We start from the raw sequence: 20,698 nt of genomic DNA, 5'->3' as shown, positions 1-20,698 counted from the left end.
GCTGTCTCCTATTCCTCTTCTAAGTATATATTCTACTTCATTTTTAGTGCCTATACACTGTTTTTTACTTTTAAAACTTCCTCACTAGCATTCACAGGCGGTGGTTGTTGTTGTGTGCTGTCAAGTGGGAGCTGACCCCTAGCTGACCCTCAAGAGGATTTTACCAGAGACAGTAAATCACACAAGAGGAGACTGCTCATTCTTCTCCCATGGAGCAGCATGTGGATTCGAGCTGTGTGCCTTTGGGATTGCAACATAACTTCTTACCACTTGGCCACGAGAGCTCCCTATAGGTATGCTGTCATATTCTTTTTCAATTTTTTCTTTAATCACCTGAGCAGATATCTACTCAAAGGTCAATAGGTAGAAAGCATCAATAGTGTTTCTTTATATAACTCCAATTTTGTTCATTAGACATTTAGGTAATGCAGGAGTCAAAGGACAGAGACTCTCCTCTCAGTTCCAGTAGTTACCAGTTTTGTAAGTCACTTAACCTCTCTGACACAAACTTTCTTCTTCCACTTTCCTCCCAAAGCTGAGATCATAATCACACAAGAGGATAAAAATGTAAAATCTCCTCAGCAACATATAGCAAATAAAAACAAGTAGTCAAAACAAAACAAAAATATATATATACACACACATACACACATACTCTTCCACTTGCTTCTAATTTATTAGTCATATAACTTGGCAAAAACTATTTTAGCCCTCTGCTTTGAGTTTATCTGTAAAACAGGCACAATGCCATTTATAGTACTACATAATTAGGATTAAAGCAGTCACTGTTAAGCTATTTAGAACCTTTTATTTATTTGTTCAATAAGCAAGCAGTTGTTAATTAGCTGCCAACTTGGTCTTCCCACTCATAGAAACCTCACACCAAAAAGCCAGATTATGATGATCCACCTTTTCGCTGGCTTATTTTTGGTGAGCTTTCCTTCTTAGTCTGTCTTAGTCCAGAGAGTCTGCTAAAACCTTTTCAGTAGCACAGCAACACACACGCTCCCACTAGTTGATGAGTGGCAGCTGCACCTGAAGTATACTGGCTGGGAAATCAAACTCTAGAACTGTATCACTGAACTATCACTGTCCCCAAAAGTAATCACTAACCATTTAATACTTTTGAGACACTATGGTTTTTTAGATGTGTCCTCTATATTCAAGAAATTTAAAACTTATATGAGGAAATAGACATGTAAATAACTACACATATTAATTGCTACAATAGATCTATCAACAATAATATGAAAATATAGTCATTTCAATGGTGATTCTATGAAGCTCTAAATTCACTTGTCAATGGAAAAAAATAGATGACAATATTCGTAGCCTATCCCATACTGAAGTATCCTATAATTTTTTGTAGCATTATACATGTATGAACAGTTTCAGCTCCATTATAGTGTAACAGCTTCATTCCTTCATGTAACTACTTCATTTCAAAAGTGGGCAATTCCTCCAATACAGAGCCAAGATGATGTTGGGAATAAAAAAAAAAATAATAATAAAGGCAACACAGTAAGTTTTTTTAGAATCCTAGTTTAAACCATTGCTCTTTGATAAAAAATATTTTTGGGTATCTGTCATGTACCTCAACTGTTCAATATACTTGAGAAAGAAAACAGAAAAAAGCCATTCCTTCAAAAAACCTGAATTCAAACAGGGGGACATTACCAATATGGAGCAACCATGATTTATAGGAATTATATGCTACATTAAATAGTGACAAGTACTGGCAAAATATATAAAGAAGAGGCTACATGTAGTGCACATTGCTAGAGAATGAGGGTAAGAGGACTGGAAACTGGGAGTGGAATATGTCAAATACATACCCAGAGAGAAAAATCTGAAGTTGAGGACAGAGGTCTGGACTAAAAACATAAATTTACTGATTCAATGTGCAAACTGCTCTTGTGTCTAAAAATGTCTTTCCTGTATTTCTAAGTATCTTAAATAATAACTATTTTTAACTACAAATTTAGGGTGCATTTAGAAGAGCCCATGGCGCCAGGAACATCACTGCTGATGACACATGAATACTGGCTAAAAGCAGAGTATGTCAGAAGGATGTCAATTTGAGTTTTATTGACTATACAAAAGCATCTGACTGTGTGGCTCATAATAAATTATGGCTAAGATTAGGAAGAATGGGAATCCAGGAATACTTAATTATGTTCATGCAAAACCTATAAAGATCCTGTGGTATGAACAGAGTAAGGAAACACTACATGGTTTAAAATTAAGACAAGTGTGTGCCATGACTATATCCTTTCTCCATATCTAATTTGTACGCGCAATAAATAATTCAGGAAACTAGACTATAAGAAGAATGTAGCATTAGGATCAGAGGAAGACTCATCAGCAACCTGCACTATGGACAACTTTGCTTGCTGAAAATAAAGTTTTGAAATGCTTGTTGCAGAGGACCAAAGACTGAGCAGCCTTCAGTATGGATTACATATTAACATTAAGAAAACAAAAATCAAGGAGCTCTGGTGGCCTAGTGGCAAGAAGTTGTACTGCAATCCCAAAGGCACATGGTTCAAATCCAACAGATGCTCCGCTAGAGAAGGAAGAGCAATCTCTTCCTGTGCCAGTCAGATCCGATTCGATGGTAAACAACAAGGAAAAAAAAAGAAAAAAAGAAAACAAAAATCCTCCCTACAGGGTCAATAGGCAAAATGATAAATGGAGAAAAGAAAGAATTTGTCAATGACTTGATTTTGCTTGGATCCACGTTAATACCCTTGGCACCAGCAGGCAGGAAATTAAAAAATGTATTGCACTGGAAAAGTCTGCTGTCTTTGAAGATTTAAGTGCACCTGAACCAATCCATGATCTTTTTTATTATGTGCTATGCCTCTGAAAGTTGAACAATAAGTAGGTGATAAGAGAATAACTTTGATATGTGGTGTTGGAGAAGAGTGCTGAATATTCCATGGACTGTCAAAAGGACCAGCATGTCTCAGAAAAGGTGTAGCCAGGGTGCTCCTTGGGTATGCTGTTAGGAGGAGTTTGTCACAGGAAAAGGACATCATTCTTGGAAAGGTGGAAGGTCAGCAAAAGGGTGGGACCCTCAAGGAGAAAAGACTGACAGTGACTGTAACAATGGGCTAGCATAGGTCAGAGATTAAAAGAATGACCCAGGCTGGGCAAGGTTCAGATCCATTGTTCTCATGGTCTCTGTGAGCTGTGAACTCAATGGCACTGAGGAACATTTTTAATAGCCCAAATATCCTTTATTCTAAAGACTGAAGTGATAACAGTAGTTGATTGTTTTAATACTTCTCCTTCGAAAAATTAAAAGACTGGAGGGATTTTTTTTAATCTAAATATTCATGCAATCCATAAATCCATCTGAAACCATAAAAAATACAGAAGGAATAGGACTTAAAAACCAAATATATTTCAGAGGTCAAGAAAGCCATCTGCTTATAACCTACATACTTTTCTTTTTCCATGGTTTTCTTTTCTACTACCACCTTCTTATATATCAGCCAAAGGTTGTCTTTTTCCTTAGCTGACTAAAATATCTTCTTTGGTGGCTGAGTTGTCCTGCCAAGCAACAAATAACTCACCAGCTGCTCCAAAGGAGAAAGATGGGCAATTAACTCCTGTAAGATTTACAGCCTCTGAAACCTCACTAGAGATATAAGTCAGTTCTGACTAAAAAGTATACCAATTAATCCTAAATACAGGATTTACTGCAATTTTAGTAAGTTATAAGTTATAAGAAAAACAAGAGTAAAATTTTTAAATTTAAAAGAGTTTTGAGAAGTATGAAAACAAATCTCAACATAAAAATTTCCTCCCCCCATTTTCACTATACTTCTTAGTTCCTCAACCAAAACTTTATTCCTGGTAACACCAAAACCTAAAACCACTTTTACGTCTCTTTGAATTTCAAAACTAGTGCTCTTTCATCTTTTTTTCTTTAATTAAAACAATTTCTTCAACAGACTCTACCAAGCATTCTAAAGGACTTTGGAATGTAATGAAGATTAACAAATATGTAAAAAAAAGGACATTCATTAACTCAGCTAACTTTTACTGAATGCCAACTACATTCCTGCCCTGATCAGTAAGAAAACAAGGTTACTAAACAATTTCATAGTACATGAAATCTTGTGATAGAGTCAAGCCTAGGGTATGATGACATCAGATGAGGAAAAGCATATAATTAACCTATATTGATGGAGCCAGATTGTCCTGTCTTATCCCCACAACCATGGCTATGCTTGAGTCCCCTGTTGCTGCCACTGTGTCAGTCATCCTCTTTCTCAATGATCTTCTCTACTTTATCAAGCATGATGTCCTTTTCCAGAGGCTGGTCCCTCCCAATAATGTGTCCAAAATACATGAGACGAAGTCTTATCAGCCTTCATTCTAAGGAACATGTACTTCTTCCAAGATATATTTGTTCGGTGTTTTGGCTTTCCATGTATTATTCCATGCAGTATTTTTTTCCAATACTATAGTTCAAAGGCATCATTTTCCTTCAGTCTTACTCACTGTTCCGCATCCACATGCATACTGAGTTGTTGCTGTTGTTATGTAACGTTAAATCCTAGCTGACCCTCCAGTGGGCTTTCAGAAGCAGTAAACTGCCAGGGGGAGGTGGCCTATCACTCTCCTGTGGAGCAGCTGATGCACCCACATACCTTTGGGTGACTGAAAATAACACAGCTTGTGTCAGGTGAAGCTTAGTCTTCAAAATGCACCTTTGCTCTTTAATAAAATTTTGCAGACTATTTACCCAACACAACATATTGTTTGATTTCTTGACTGCTATTTCAATGAGTGTTGATGTGCATCCATGTAAAACCAAAATCTTGATAATGCCAATCTTTCCTCCATGCATAATGATGTTGCTCATGGGTCCAGTTGTGAGGATTTTTTAACTAGGTTACTAAAACACAGACATCATGCTCTTTACAGGCTGCTTGAGAAGGGGTACTATTTCACTGCTGCTTGTCACGCATGTTCCTGCTGCTGGGTACTATCAAGATATTTCAATTCATACGTGACAGAGCAGAACAGCCCCACTGGAGGTAATCTTTACGAGTCTAGGTCACCAAGTCTTTCTCCTTTGGAGTAGTTGGATAGGTAGACTGCAATCTCTACCTTTTCATTAACAGGCAGGCCTTAACTTTTGCACCACAAATATCAATTTAAAAATCTAGTACATTCTTGTCTGGTATTATCCAATGTCCTTAAGGCAACTGTGGTAGTCACTCTGTAAGTCCACTCCATTGATGGTCTTCCTGTCCTTCTCTGACTCTATGGTATTCCAAGCATGATGTCCTTTCCCAAGGGCTGGCTCCTCCTCAACATGCCCCAAAGTATACGAGATAAAAGTCTCACCATCTTTGCTCCTAAGGAGCACTTCTTCCAGAAAGATTTCTTTCTTGTGGCAGATGATGGTATGTTTAATATTTATTACCAGTACCACAGGTAAAAGGTATTGATTCTTGGGTCCTCCTTACTCACTGTTCAATATTCACAAGCATATGAAGTAACTGAAACACCATGCCTTTAGTCAAACACACCTTAGTCTTCAAAGTGACATTCTTGCTCTAGACACTTTAAAGAGGTCCTCTCCAAAGAGAATAAACAAATTCTGCCTATCTAGTAATGTTTGCAATGTAACATTTCTCACTAGGAGTTCTTTCCTGATTACATAAAGTATGTCGATATCATTTCTACAATTAGCTTCTAGGATCCTTGGAGACAAAGTTCATATATGATTCACGTTTCTAATTGTTTTAAAAGTGCTGGTTAAATGATGAATGCAGTAGATTTAAATAAAAAAAAAAAAAAACAAAAAAAAAGAACAACTACAAAACAATAAAACAACCACCAGTTTTGTAAAACTTTTAACACATTGCCACACACTTTTAAATTGACGACCGTGCATAAAAACACATTTTTTTTCACTATAGCCATCATTTGCGGCAACGTGTTAAACTGTTTCTCTTTGATTCCCAGTATGACTTACAAATATATCCTACAAGTTCTAGGACAAAAATATAAAATAGTCCAATTCCTAGCAAAACATAGTTCAAAACATCTTTTAAAACTCTCGTATATTCTATTAATCTCAACGTGATTAGCATAATTTAAAGTAGAAAAATTGAACATGCTAAGGAGTGGATTTTCAATAGTTGCAGAATATTTAGAAAATGCATACAAAAGCAACAAAAATTGCAAAGCAGAATCAAAAATGATGCTTGACTGTATTAATGGAAAAGCACAGCGCATAGACTGTCACCTTGCTTAAAAGCAACAACATTCAAAAATCTCAGAAGCACCATTCAAAAATCTCAAAGACACAAATGAAGCTTTCTTAATAATTAACTTGATAGTAGAAATCTCATAAATGCAAAAAAAATTGCAAGCTAGTATACCTAAGACAAAACTAAAAGACAACATTTTGCAGGCACCCCTACCTTTCTTTTTGCTTGTGTGATACCCTAAATTCAAGGAGGAGAAAAGAAAACAAACCATTGATAACATGTATCCAGTCAAATACTTTCTCCCCAAGTACAAATCATAATAAATAAGAGACTACTTATAAAATTGAGACCAAAAGTTTACAATAGTGAAAAGCTCAGGAATATCTTGAGGATGACTAGCAATATTTTGACAGTTTATAATAATTTTAAAAATGAAATTATATTTTAAAGTTTGCAGTCAACCTTTATTTTAGCTATTATATAATTTAATCAAATATACTTAAAATAAGAATTTTGCTTTGAAATACATTAAACAATTAAGCAACTACTCTGGCAATTAAATGAGTATGTTAAATTCAATTTTGCTTAAAGGAAAATAATTAGCACTTATAACTCCATGTATCATTTTAATCCATGATTTGAAGAGTGTTAAGTGCCAACTTGAATGGTGAATCAAAACATGTTTAAGCAACATGGTAACTTTACAGAAAATATGCATAATCAGAATTTACAATCTTATTTAAAATTAGAACACAACTATTCTATCCCAAACATCAGCCAACAGATTGGTTATCTCTATCAATGTCATATGTATGTTGTTATTTGTTGTAATATATATATATATATCAGACATACACGCACTTTTTATATCATATAGATGTCATATGTGCTACTTCAACATTCAAAATTCAAAAGTTGCAACTCATTTGCTATACAGCAATGAAAATCTGAAATTCATGCACTTGACAAAAACTCTGAGAAAACAACAGATTTAGGAGATGAATTCTGAAGCATAAAGCAAGAGAGTCAACAGAATTCTTTACCTGAGTAAGATAGCGTCTGTAATCTTGCCGCAATTCTTCTTTTAGTTTATGTTTCTTCCGTTCATAGTCTTCCCCAAGTGGTAAACTTAGTCCATAATCAATTCCTAAAAGGAAACAACTTTTTAAGTAATATGGTTCATTTCAAACCAATTTCCTGGACAAAGCACACTAAGAAGGAACTTAGTAATGTGGATACTAAGACTGAGATAAGACGACGACTTTTTTTTCATGTCAGTGCTTCAGTAGGTTATTACAAATATTCAGTGGAAAATACCTCTACCGCCCATGGACCACAGCTACCTCATTCTCTAACCAGAGACAATGAATATTACCATTTCTTATGGTTCCTCCCAAAGGTATTTTATTAATTTATAAATAAATACTTTATTATTTCATCTCCCCTTAGGTAAATGATCCTACATTGTTCTGCATGTGCATCAAGGACAGCAACATTAAATCAGAGATAAGTTTATTATAAAACTTGACTTAATTTTACTATCATTTTCATTTTTATAAAAGCAAATACCTACAACAATATTTACTGCTTCACCTTTCAGTATGGGAAGTTGATTAACATTTTAATATACAAAATTACTTGTTGTCACATGTTTCTAAGCATAATTAGGACCTAGCACAGCTTAGACAGGAATTTTTCAAAAATCTTTACATTTCATTAAACTATCAGTTCTGATTTCATACAAATTAATGCTCATTTACAATGAAAACATCTATTTTAAGTCTATAAAGTTCAAAAGTTATTGTATTTTAGAGGACAAAAATGTCTTACAACTAGATTGATGAATACTGCTTAAATTGTGAATAAAATGTACTAAAAACTACTCATTTGTACATTTCAAATGGGAAAATTTCATGGTACTTAAATTATATCTCAATAAATCTGTTACAAATAAAATTACATACTTTTCAAATAGTTTCAATAGTAAAATACTATGTCAAGAAGCACAGATATCAAATGTGTGTTCTCTTTAGATTTCTGAAGCCCCTCTCCTCCCTTTGTTCAGTCCTATTACACTCTAGTACAATACATGAAGTTAGTATTTTCAAATAAATTTTCTTCCCAGATGTAGCTAAAACAACTCTAAGTATAATAACCAATCCTAGTTTATATACTCTATACATAACACCTATTGGTGCTCTTTTCCTCATAATGAAGCTACCTTATAGTAACTTGCTATGAATATGATACATCATTGCTTTATTACATCATTAAATTATTTCAGAGGTGAAAAGCCAAACTAGTATAAAAAAATTAATATACACTGATTTTTCTGGAATACTAAATTTCCCTTCCCACAATTACAACAGCCAAAAAAATAAAAACAAAATTGTTACTATCAAATCAATTGCAACTGTCTCCTAATGAACAGAACCTAGTAATGTCCCATCGGTTTCCTGGGTTGTTATCTTTATAGAAGGAGCCTACTACATCTTTCTCCTAGAAAGCTGCTGTTGAATTCAAGCTTTTGACTTTTCACTTGGCAGGAGAGTACTTACCCACTGTGCCAACAGGGACCCCCTTCACAGCACAGTCTAGAAAACCTCATTACTGATGTATCAAAACAGCTCCTAGTTGGCCTTCCACAGGGTTTCCGAGGCTGTAAAATGCCCAGCAGGAGTCTGTCCATCTCTTTCCCAGGAGAGCAGAGCATGCTGGGTTAGCAGCATGACTCCCTGGGGACTATGCTACTAGAGCCTCCTATAAGCACTGCAGACATCGCCTTATAAACACTTCTAGCCTAGGTGGCCCTCTGAAGAATCCATAGGGACTATTTTCACGCCTGTTTGACCATTTTACTATTTTCACACATGCTTTAACCATTCTAGAATCATTCTAGAAAGAGCACTTTCCTCACCAGATTCGTGACTTTATGTTTAAAGCGACAAGATTTAAGCCCAATTTTCATCCTCAGATTCAGAAGGGAGGATGGCTTATCAAACTAAACTATACAATTCTGAAAGACAAGATCCATCCTTTATTCAATTTTATTACATCTAGTACACAAAACGCATCCAAGAAATGTCCATGGAATAAAGTGAGTGAATGAATACATGTAAATGAAGGCCTGAGTAAGAGGAAGGAATGAGAGAAAGGGAGAAAAGAATATGCTATTCTTAATATTTCACTTCTGCCAGCAGGGATCTGACTGCATAAGGAGAGGACACAGAACTAGCAAACCAGGTTTCGTCTCTCTAGTAACGCAGGGTCACAATGGATGCCCTATTGTGTCGAGAGGGAAAAGAACAAGCAGGAGGATAGTGCCGCTCCTACAAGCCCTGCTTTCCCACACAGGGATCAGAAGCTTATAGTGCTCAGAAAAGTGTTCTTCAATTCTGCTCAGTGAGTTGACAGGAAGAAGAGAAAAAATGAGATCCACTTTAATTTATAAACTGCTTTCTGTGAAGAGTTCAATTTTATTAATCACATACTTTTCAAATAGCTTTAATAGTAAAATACGACATCAAGAAGGACAGATAGCATATGAGTGTTCTTTTTAGATTTCAAATAATCTTACCAAGAGTATCTGCTTTTCACTATGAATTTGTAATCATTCTATTAACAGACAAGTAATAATATACCTAGTTTATCATTTTATTATAAGATTCCATCAACAGAAAACAGTAACTTTTAATTAGTTTTGTATCTACTAACATTTTAACTATACAGGTAATATTAACATAATTATACTAACATTTTTAAAAGATTAGAGGCAAGTCACAGAAATAGCTGTATGGAATAATTTAAACATTCTATTTTGAACTATGTATTAGCAATTCCATCTCATTTGACTTAATGAGCTAAGAAACACATTAATACTGACTTACTCAGCATCTATCTTCCGATGGTTCTAGTGGCAAATAAAGCATTAATGTTATTTTAGAGTCACTTAAAGTGATGTCACTTCACCAAGTGAAACAGTGACACCAGAAGCAGTTAGCAGAAACGTTAAAAACTATAAAAAATTGAAAATATTTGCTTTCTCTAATGGTTACAGATTAAATGAAATGTTGAAAATAAAGTATACAATTTTTAAAAATTCATTTGTTTTTTAATATAACATTCATACTAGAAATTATTTATAAAGCAATTTACCACACAACACTTAATTCCTGTATTATATTTCTGATTTTTATATATACTCTTCAGTATTAATAGAATCAATGTTTGTTGTTGTAGTACCACAGAGTTAGAACCGACCCATAGGTGACCCTCTGGTGGGTTTTCAGAAGCAGTTAAACGCATGGGAGGACACTGTCTACCCTTCTTTCACGTTGTGGCTGATGGCCTCAAACCACGTACTTTTGGGATTGCAAGCACAGCTTCTTGCGACTAGGTCACTATATAAAAATAATCTAATTACAGGAAATAATAGGATTAGCAATGTTCTCAAACTTTAGCTATAAAAAGGGAGCAGTAGAAAAACATTCTTCAACTTGCACAAACTGAACAATACAGGTAGAAGATTATCTGGGATTCAGATAGATCTCAGTGTTTTTATTTCGGGGTCTGTCTTCAGCTTGAATATGTATTTCTCATTTTTCATATCTGGAAAAGTTCCAACAAATCTTTAACAATGTCCTCTATCCTTTTGACTCTTCCTATTCTGAAATTCCAGTCAAATTCAAAATATTTCTCTTGATATCCCACATGATTTTCACACTTTCTCCATTTGCTTCTTTTTTCTGATTTAAGATTAGTATTGAGATATTTTCTTCCATCTCACTAAGTCTATGATGCATTTCTTCAACTCTAATCTTTTGTGTTATCTATTTCTGAAATTTTAATCTTAATTTTCTGAATTTCTATTTGCTGGTTTTGTATGGCCTCTAATTTTTCATTTTATCAATTTTGTCTTTTTATTTCCATTCGTTCGAGAAGCATTTTGCCTTCTGATTTTCTGGTTTTCTATCTTGGTCTCTTTCTTGTTTTATCTTGTCCTAGCTTTTTAAATGATGTAAAAAGTCTGCATTATTTAGTTTTTATATATTTGATTGAGCCATGAGTGAGTAGCACCATTTATTATCTTGGTGATTCTTGGCGTTTCACCCCCTATCTTCTGGTAGGCGTGATAAAGGATGGAGCTCTGTATGCGGTTCTGAGTCTGCTGTTTGTTTAGAACAGTTCAGGTCCAACGAGATTAGTGTAGCTTATGGTCTGTTGGAAACCAGGTGAAACCGGAGCAGGTCTTCACTCATCATCCCCAGTGGGTGACGCTGCAGGAGGTGTGTATGTGGTTGGATACTGTTGTTGTGTGTCATTAAACACGACAAAGAAAATGGAAAACAAAATACAGGCTGGTCCGAGTGCAGTGGAAGCCACAGCTAATTTGATCACAGCCAGTCATAAAAAATAGAAAAGCTGGAATTGGGAGGCGTTCAAAAGCAATGAGAATCTAACTAAAGCAAAATTGAAAGGAAAGAAAACCAGAGAAGACTGACCAGTAATAAAAAGGACAAAATATAGAGAAAAAACAGAAAGGGGAAGATAAAGGGAAAAAAATAAAAACAAAACAAAAAACCAGGAGCAAAAAAAAAAAATAAACAAGAAAAGATCTGAAGAGTGGTTGTTGTTGTTAAGTGTTGTTGAGTCGCAGGCGACTCATAGCGACTCTATGAAGGAGAGTCCTCAACGCTTGGGTGCCTTTCATCCTTTCTCCAGGTTCATAGGGTTTCTGGAGGCAAGCTATTATGGAAGTGGATGCCACTCCTCCTTCCAAGCTTGTTTTAATCGGGGAGCTCCACCTACTCTCTGTCTGCAATGGGTAGCCAACCATTAACGCATCTGACACATCAGTGTCATAGTGAGAAAGGAAGGGAGGAATCCTGGAAAAGGGGGACTGCCACCTGATAGGACTCTTCCACTACTGTAGTAAATGGAAGCAAGACATCTGGCTGGGACAGTGTGTCTTCCAGGTCAACAGGCTGGAGCTGGGTACCCTGTCTCGTCAGTTCTGCTTGTCTGAGATGTGGCTGAAGCCACATGTTATGATCCAGGAAACAGATAGTTCCTCTTCTGATCTAGGGAGTGCCAAGTAAGGCATCCAGTCCAGGAAAGAATTTCTGTAGCCCTCAGAGGAGCCTAGTATGGTCTGCCTGGCTAGGGATGACATCTCTGGCACTCCAGGGCCTGGGTGAAGGCAGAGTCACCAGCTGGAGATGACTAGTATAAAGAGATAGTAACTGCCACCCTGAAATGCCCAAGAATGGTACACTCCACAAGAGGTGCACCGTTCTGAAACGTGAAGGCATATGCTGAGTAAGGGAGATACAAAGGTTCCAAAGGAGAGGCAAGGATCCCAGTCAGACGTAGTTCCTGCACTACTCCGGGTGCTAGCTGCAGGCCAGCCACACGTGGCACAGAGTGTAATCGCTCCAGAGAGTCTGAGTGCAGAGCCATGTACACATTCCCAAGCCAGAATCAAAATGGTAGGGCTGGCCTCAGACCAAGGGAACACTGCTAGCCACCTTGTGAGTGGTGGGGGTACAGAAAGTGACTCCCCAGAGGACATCGGGAACAAGAGGTTCAATCACACCTCTCCTGCCACAGCCACTGATGGAGACATTACTGCAGTATGAGTTTCCATGCTGACCAAAAAGCTGTTCAAAATGGCCTGACTCTGCTTTTTACTCTTCTGTATTCCATCTGTCCCCTTACTTGTTGCTTTCACTTCCTTTCTTCCCTTCAGCTGACAATTTAACTACTTTTTTCTTTTTTCAATGCAGAGTTCCAGAATTATTATCTGTATCTATGATCTTTGTTTTCTAGTGTCTTAGTTGAAGAAAGCCACTGTTTTACCTGGAGGTTCAAAAGTAACATTTTTAATCTTTACTTTGTTAACTATAATCTTCTTGCATATAGATTTCCAAAATAATAAATTCAAATTGTTGTTGTTGTTGTTGTTATGTGCTGTCGAGTCACTTGAGACTACTAGTGACCCTATGTACAACAGCCCTAAACTCTGCTCTGTCCTGTGCCAATTGCACTGTCTCCTACACACCCATCCGATTACCCCAGTCACTGAATCAATCCACCTCGTAGAGGGCCTTCCCCTCCTGCACCTGCCCTCCACCCTCCCAAGCATGATGTCCCTCTCCAAGGACCAGTCTCTCCTTAAACATGACCAAAGATGAAGCCTCAGAATCCTTGCCTCCAAGGAGCAGCCCAGTTTAACCCTCTCCAGGATGAATCTGTTTGTTTTCTTAGCAGTCCATGGTACCCTCAATACTCTTCTCCAACACCAAAACTCAAAGGCATCAATTCTCCTTCTATTCTCCCTAATCATTGTCCAACTCTCTGATGCCTATATCAGAAGCACCTTAGTCTCCAGAGAGACACCATTGCTCTAGTAAACATTGCAACATAAAATATTGGACAACAGCATTACTAATATGTTACAGACTACAGTATTAACATTATAGCTAATATTTGTATAAGAGTGAGAGGTAATAGCACTGATATAATGGATTAGAAAGCCATGAGACTGTAGAAAAAGAGATGAGTTCCTGGAATACCCTAAATTTAGAGGTGAGGGAACTAAAAGGAACATCAATGACAACAATAACAACAACAAAAAGATGATAGAAAAGAGCTAATCAGGGATCTACAAGAGCACTCAGAGGCTCTGCTGTGACTTTCTTATTCATGGTTATAGCAAAAATATACAACACAAAATGGGAAAAGATGCATGGCACAAAGCCCAAAGGAAATCAAGAGCAAATCTTCAAGTTCCTCCTCCAGAGGAGAAATGTAAGACATATTTTTCCAGCAAGGACTTGTAACAGCAAATGTGAAGTTTCTACAAGGGAACTTCAGTAAAGACTCAGTGTCCAAGGTTTTTATTGGGGTATCAAAAACACCTCTCTATCTAGCATAAATCAAGAATCCATACTTTCCCAGAAGGAAAGCAGGTGTTCAGCATAACCCTGTAATTCTGATTTTCCTTAATCTTTCCATCCTGCCCCTTTCTGCCTTTTGAGCCTTCTTCTTGGGTGAATGCTACCTTCTGACCTTCGGTGGCTGGTTATTCTAAAGAGTAAGGGCCTCTCTCACACACTGTTTATAGGCCAGCATGTTGTCTAGCTCAGAGTTGTTTCAACGAGCCATAGGCAAAACTAACAAAGGAAGACAAGAAGAAGATGTAAATAACACAATTAACAAAATCAAACAGATGTGGTCACACAGCAACTGAAAAAACAAGGATAACAACTCTACACTCCAACAAGTTTTTACAAACACACTGTCTACCTAAATACAACCAGAAATAGAAAATTTAAACAGACTATCACAAAGGAAACAACTGAACAGGTGAGAAACAGACTTGCAACCATAAAAAATCCTGGGCCAATTGGCTTCATTAGTGAATTCTACTAAACATTCAGAGAGGAGCTTACACCAATTCTGTTCAACTATTTAAGAATACAGAAAAAGATTAAATACTCTTTAACTCATTCTATGAAACAAACATAACCCCGATACTTCTTCTTGTGTACTAATGAGTCTGAACCAAAAATCTATATAGGATTTTTAGAAGCAGTTAATTGCACTGGAGGAGAATGTCCATCCTTCCACAGAACAACTGGTAGATTTGAATTATATGCCTTTGGGACTGAAGATTTAGAAAGTCATGAACACTCTAATAGTTAACGAAGTCAAGATAAGAGGTCCCTCAGGAGTGAAGAGAAAAGGGCCTAGGACAGAGCTCTGAGGAGTAACAAAGAATAAGCAAAAGTAATTATCTTTTAATACACTTCTAACCTATATACCATTGTAAAGGTAATGATAAAAACAAATGTAGGGTTTTTAATTCTTAAATGCAAGACCTAATTTTTGAAACATGTATAAGATAAAGGGAAATGAAAATTTATTGTGTATCAATTATGTGGCAATCATATCTGCATATGTATTCAATTAGCCCACAACAATCTTTTAAGATTGCTAATTCTTAAAATGAAAAGACTAAATCATTTGTGCCAGGTCACAAAGACATGACCACCTCAATCCAAAGTAAATCCTAACTTTAGAAATTCTAAATTATTCTGTCTGCCTTTACTGCCTGAGAGACATATTACTCAAAAATTTTTTTTCTATAATTATATTTTATTAATTTTCATAAACATTTACAGAGATTTTGGGCTTCCACTCATTCATTGTTGCACTATTCTCTCTACCCTCCTCCCAGTTTGTTCTTGTCCAAATGCCACAGTGCTTGTCAAAGCCAGTTCTGATTAATCTTCTTTGTCAGTGTGTCCTTTGCCATTCCCTATCACTCCTCCCTGAGAGAGACTTCACCCTGAGTCATAAGGAAAAGGGGATGGCGTATTCTCTTAGCTACTTCCTGCTGAAAAGGGACGCTGTGGGTTTCAGGGTGAAGATCTTCTCTCGCTACTCTAAAGGGCCCCTTTGGCAGTAGGAAACACATAGACTATTATGGAGATTGATTTTGGAATTTAGATGCACTCTTATTGATTGTGCTTGGCCGTACATGTTCATATCCTTGAAGATGTATCATGGGGGTGTTGCAACCTAGAAGACACAAATTTGACTAACAAGTTATAAGTACATGAGTCCAAAAATTATGGAAAAGTAAAAGAAAAGATTCTTTCCTTGTTTTACAAACCCTCCCCCAGGTCCCCTTCACCATGTAGCCCTCGCTCTAGTCTCCTGTGATGACAGAAATACCTAGTTATATCTCTCTTTTAAACGGTTTTCTCCCTCCTCTGTTTCAGTGCAGTATACATTATTGAACCCATCTTACTCAGTCTCTCCCCAACCCCAAGGACAGTCCCATTAAACTTTTAATTTTAAAAAATAATAAAAATTTGCACTCATGAAATTTAAGGGCTGGAAGATAATCTCATTTCTTTAAGCAATACAGATAAATTGAAATCGTACAAATTAAGAAATGTAACCATAATGTAAAACTTAAATTCACTAGAGCTGTATGTTCTTCATCTATTTGTAAGCAAATCAGAACTGAAAGGGTAATTTACCAATTCAGCACTAAGAGAAGAACATTTACTCAAAGTCGTTTTTCTAAAGCAACAAAGAGCCCACTGACTCGCCAGTCCCTTCAACAGCCTACCCTTGTATCCATCCAGTAGAACCAGCAGCATACAAATGCAAAACAGTTAGCAATTCTAGAGTGTACCTGCTGCCATAAAAACAGTCCAAATGAGAATTCCTGAATCAAATTAACTCACCTTTTCTATCTCCTTTGTATGAAAAAGTTTCCATCATCATCAGTAATTTATACACTGTATATTAAAAATACACACACACTTCCTTACCATAAAAAAATTACCAACAGATAAAAATGTGGTAAACCCACAAAGTTTCCAAATATTTTCATACAAATTTATAATTAAAAATCAGTATAGTGCAGTGTTAACTAATTTAAAATTCCAATATAGTTACCAAAAGCTAAAATTGTTTTTTATCTAATAGCATTTAACAATCTTTAAGTATTTTTCCTTTTTGAGTCTACCATTTTTATTCAACAAATAGACAGCTTTTATATTGTTTTTAATTAACTTTTAATTATTGCTATGATTTCCATAAATCATAACCAAACATCTCACATAATGAGTGCAAAGTTCTCAGTATACTTCATTGTGTACACCATGTTGTGTTAAATAAGACTTTCAGAAAGGGAAGTGTTACTGAGATTCCAAACACCACACATTTTTGTCGAGGAGATAAATCTATTTCACAACAGCTTGCTAAGAATGTTTAACAAGTAATGACCTACCCCAGGAGCCCTTGGTATGCTGGCTGTTTGGCGGGATGTTTTCCTTTGCCATGGAGATTAATATCTTACTGTTTTCAGAAAGTTTCTCGGATGCTTTCCCCTGAAAAAGACATAATATTTACAAAAGCAGGGGACTAAAAAACCACAAAATATCAATCAAGTCTGCCTCATTAGCATTTTTAGTAAACAGTGACAAAATTACACAATACATCATGGGGGGACAAAAGGTACATGTAATGTTTCAAAAATTAACCAAAGATATTTAAATAACAATAAATATTCAAATATTTAATCCATTTCCTTATCTTGAAATATATAATGATCTCCTATTATATGCCTATCAGTATTTCCATTCAAAATAAATATGAACAAAACATACAAGAATATATACCCTCATGTTGTTGTTGTTGTTGTTGTTGTTGTTGTTAAGTGCCATCAAGTCATAGACAATTCATAGCGACCCTATGAACGAAAGACCCGAACACTTATATAATTTACATTATATCTCCAAGTTCAAAGAGTTTCTGGAGGCAAGCTGTTTTGGAAGTGGATGCCACTCCTGCTTCCAAGCTTGTTTTAATTGGGGAGCTTCACCAAACACTGTCCACCATGGGTAACCACTATCCCATTTGACACATCATTGTCACAGTGTTTAGCATCACAGCAAGCACGAGTTACCTCTGGACAGCAAATGGACAGACCAGTGCTATACCACTTAAAAGAATGTTTGACCAAAAACAATTAAAACCTACCCTCATAGCAGCTACAAATACACAGAAACATAATATATATGTGTGTGTGTGTGTAGAAGTATGTCTATATACATATATATACACATACACACACACACACTTCTTGTTGTTGTGTAATATCGAGTCAAAACTGACACATTACTGACCCTCTGGTGGGTTTCAGAGGCAGTTAAGCTCACAGGAGGAAATTGTCCATCCTTCACCTGTGGAGTAGCTGGTGGCCTTGAACCAAGTGCCTTTCGGACTGCAGCACAGCTTTTTGCCACTTGGCCACCAGCATAATTAGATTATGTGGTATGTAGAGAGTGGTAAGAAGGGGCTATGGAAAAAAAATACAGTGGGGAAGGAGGAATGACTTGGGCCTCACTGAGCTGGTGGTTGTTATTGTTTTAAGAACTGACCCAAATAAATACATTTTTCAGAGTCAAAAAAATGTTTTAAAACAGCATTTAGTTAATTTTCTAGCCATTGTTTCTATCCTAGAACTTCTTTGTACTGAACCAGTCTTTTATCATTTTACAAAGTGTATAAGTTAATTAAAATGCTAATAAAAAAGGAAAACAGTATGAATTCTAAAACACAAATGAAAACTGCATTCAAAATCACTAAAATCTTGTCTAGTGTCAAGTTATAAGAGAATGATATGAAGGCAAGACACAGAAGAGCAGTTTCTTCACATTTTCACACAGGGTTAACCTTTTATGTTAATAAACAAGTTGGGTAAAGTTAGTAAATTCACCTTCATTTCCATGTAAGGTGGATCACTTTCCAAATCTGCTTTGTCTTTGGCCAACTTGGCTTTTCGTTCTTCAATAAATTCATCCAAATTATCAGCCATTTTTCAGACTCTTAAAAACAATAAATCGGAACAAGCTTTAATGTGTGCAGCTAAGTCACAGTATTTTTAGTGTAGTTATAGACATCGGGTAATCCACATTTAGTATTCAAATTCACTGTTCAAATTGAGAACTTCAGACCTAACGCTTGACATAAAAATGCTTGTCTGCCCACATACACATATACAGTATCTTCTAATACCATTTACAGGGTGAATTAAATAATAGTCCTTTACCAATTCTATTCTCAACACTGCACACTGCATCTATGTTTCTAAACTACTCTCTAAAAATCTAAAACTTATTTTAAAATATGTAAGCAAGCCACCAAAGCTGTCACCATTCCTATTCACGTCCCAAAAAGAAAAAAGGAGAGGAAACAATAAAATGCTTACATCAAATCACTTCAAAAATATGTTTTTACTATTTGGAACGAAAACTTGCAAGGATAGTACAAAGAACATCTGTTAAGACTTTACCTAGCACCTAGTGTAACAATTTGCCCCCATTTGCTTTATTATTTGTGTACACAAGACAAAAAGGGTTGCAGAGTGGAGTATACTCAGGGTGAGGGTGGGGGGGTGGTGTGCAAGGGGCGGGGGTGTTGTGTACCAATGAAGGAATTTTGCTTTTCAAGGAAAGGAGCAAACTGCAGGTGAGGGTGGGGTGGGCGGGGAGAAAAGTGCAACAAAGAATGAATGGAAGTCCAAAATCTCTGTAGCTGTTCATTGAAATTAATGAAAAAAAAAAAAAATTTAAAAATGTGTGTTCACATGCAAATGTTTTTTAAAAACTATTCAGGAGATTAATTATTTCTATAATGGTACTTTATCCATCCCCCAAACACTTCAGTAAGCATTTCTTAAGAACTGAGTCATTCTCTTACATAACCTCAACATAATTCTAAATTTCATAAACACTAATTTTTCATCTCATCTACTACTCAGTCCAATTTTGTCAATTTATCCTGTAACATCCTTTATCTTCCTCTACTTGCCGTTACGTGCTGTCAAGTATGACTTAACCCTGTCCTATTCTCATCCTTACAATCACTGACACTCTTCAAGCACACTGCTGCAGTAACTGTGTCAATCCACCTAAGGGTATGACTCTCCTTTGCTGTCCCCCCGCCCCCTGCCATCTTTCAAAGCATAATGCCCTCCTCTGAGGAGCAGCCTCTCCTAACGACATGCCCAAAATTATGTGAGATGAAGCTTCACCACCCTTGCCTCTCAGAACCACTCTCGATACACCTTCTCCAAGATATAGCTGTTTGTTCTTTTGGCAGTCCATGAGATATTCAGTACTCTTTTCCAATACTGCAGTTCAAAGTTCTTCTTCTGTCATCCTTATTCGCTATCCAACTCTCAGCAGCACAGCAAGAGCATAGTCTGAATCAGGCATGCCTCAATCTTCAAACTAAAACCACTGCTTCTCAGTAACTTGGAGAAATCCCCGACTGCAGACTTTCCCAGTCCAGTATGTCCCCTGATCTCTTAATTGCTGGTACAAAGTATACTGATTGTGGATCCAAGAAAAATGAAGTTGTTAACTTCAATCTTTTCTCCATCTATTAAGATGTCTCCTATTAGTCCAGTGGTGTGAATTTTTGTTGTCTTGATACTGAGATGCAATCCATATTGAAGGCTGCAGTGTTTGATTTTCTGCAGCAAGCATTTTAAGTCCTCCTCATTTTCACAAGCAAGGTTGTGTCATTCGCATACCAAATGTTATGGATGAGTCTTCCTCTGCTAATGATGCCACATTCTTCTTCACAGAAACCAACTTCTCAATTTGCTCAGCATACAGATTTAATAAGTAGAAGGAAGGATACAACCCTGACACACACTTTTCTTCATTTTAAACCATGTACTTTCCTTGCTCTATTTGCACAAAGGCTTCTCGATGTAGGTATGTTGTTGTTGTTAGGTGCCATTGATTCAAGTATGACTCATAGCAATCCTATGAACAAAAGATCAGAAACTAGTCCTGTTCTGCACCATCCTCACATTTCCTGACACACTAGAGCCCATTGCAGCAGTCACTGTGTCAATTCAACTG

At 36.4% G+C, this 20,698-nt stretch overlaps 1 protein-coding gene across 1 annotated transcript in view; it reads right to left on the bottom strand.

Moving 5' to 3' along the window:
• CSPP1 (centrosome and spindle pole associated protein 1) overlaps nucleotides 1–18,642 on the bottom strand; it is a 129,176-nt gene extending 110,534 nt beyond the window's left edge. The window contains exons 1-4 of the mRNA XM_006880442.1: nucleotides 18,541–18,642; nucleotides 17,050–17,149; nucleotides 7,283–7,386; nucleotides 6,453–6,476 (exon numbers count right to left, since the gene is read on the bottom strand). Of these exons, the coding sequence (XP_006880504.1) occupies nucleotides 6,453–6,476; nucleotides 7,283–7,386; nucleotides 17,050–17,149; nucleotides 18,541–18,639 (327 nt within the window). The 5' untranslated portion in view covers nucleotides 18,640–18,642. The remainder of the gene's footprint in view (nucleotides 1–6,452; nucleotides 6,477–7,282; nucleotides 7,387–17,049; nucleotides 17,150–18,540) is intronic.
• Between the last annotated feature and the right edge of the window lie 2,056 nt (nucleotides 18,643–20,698).

Source organism: Elephantulus edwardii, unplaced genomic scaffold, assembly GCF_000299155.1.
Source record: "Elephantulus edwardii isolate Elephantulus edwardi_28Jun2011 unplaced genomic scaffold, EleEdw1.0 scaffold00008, whole genome shotgun sequence".
Classification (NCBI taxonomy): Eukaryota; Metazoa; Chordata; class Mammalia; order Macroscelidea; family Macroscelididae; genus Elephantulus; species Elephantulus edwardii.
The sequence above is the reverse complement of the archived record's forward strand: the minus strand, read 5'-3'. Positions and strand labels throughout refer to the sequence as shown.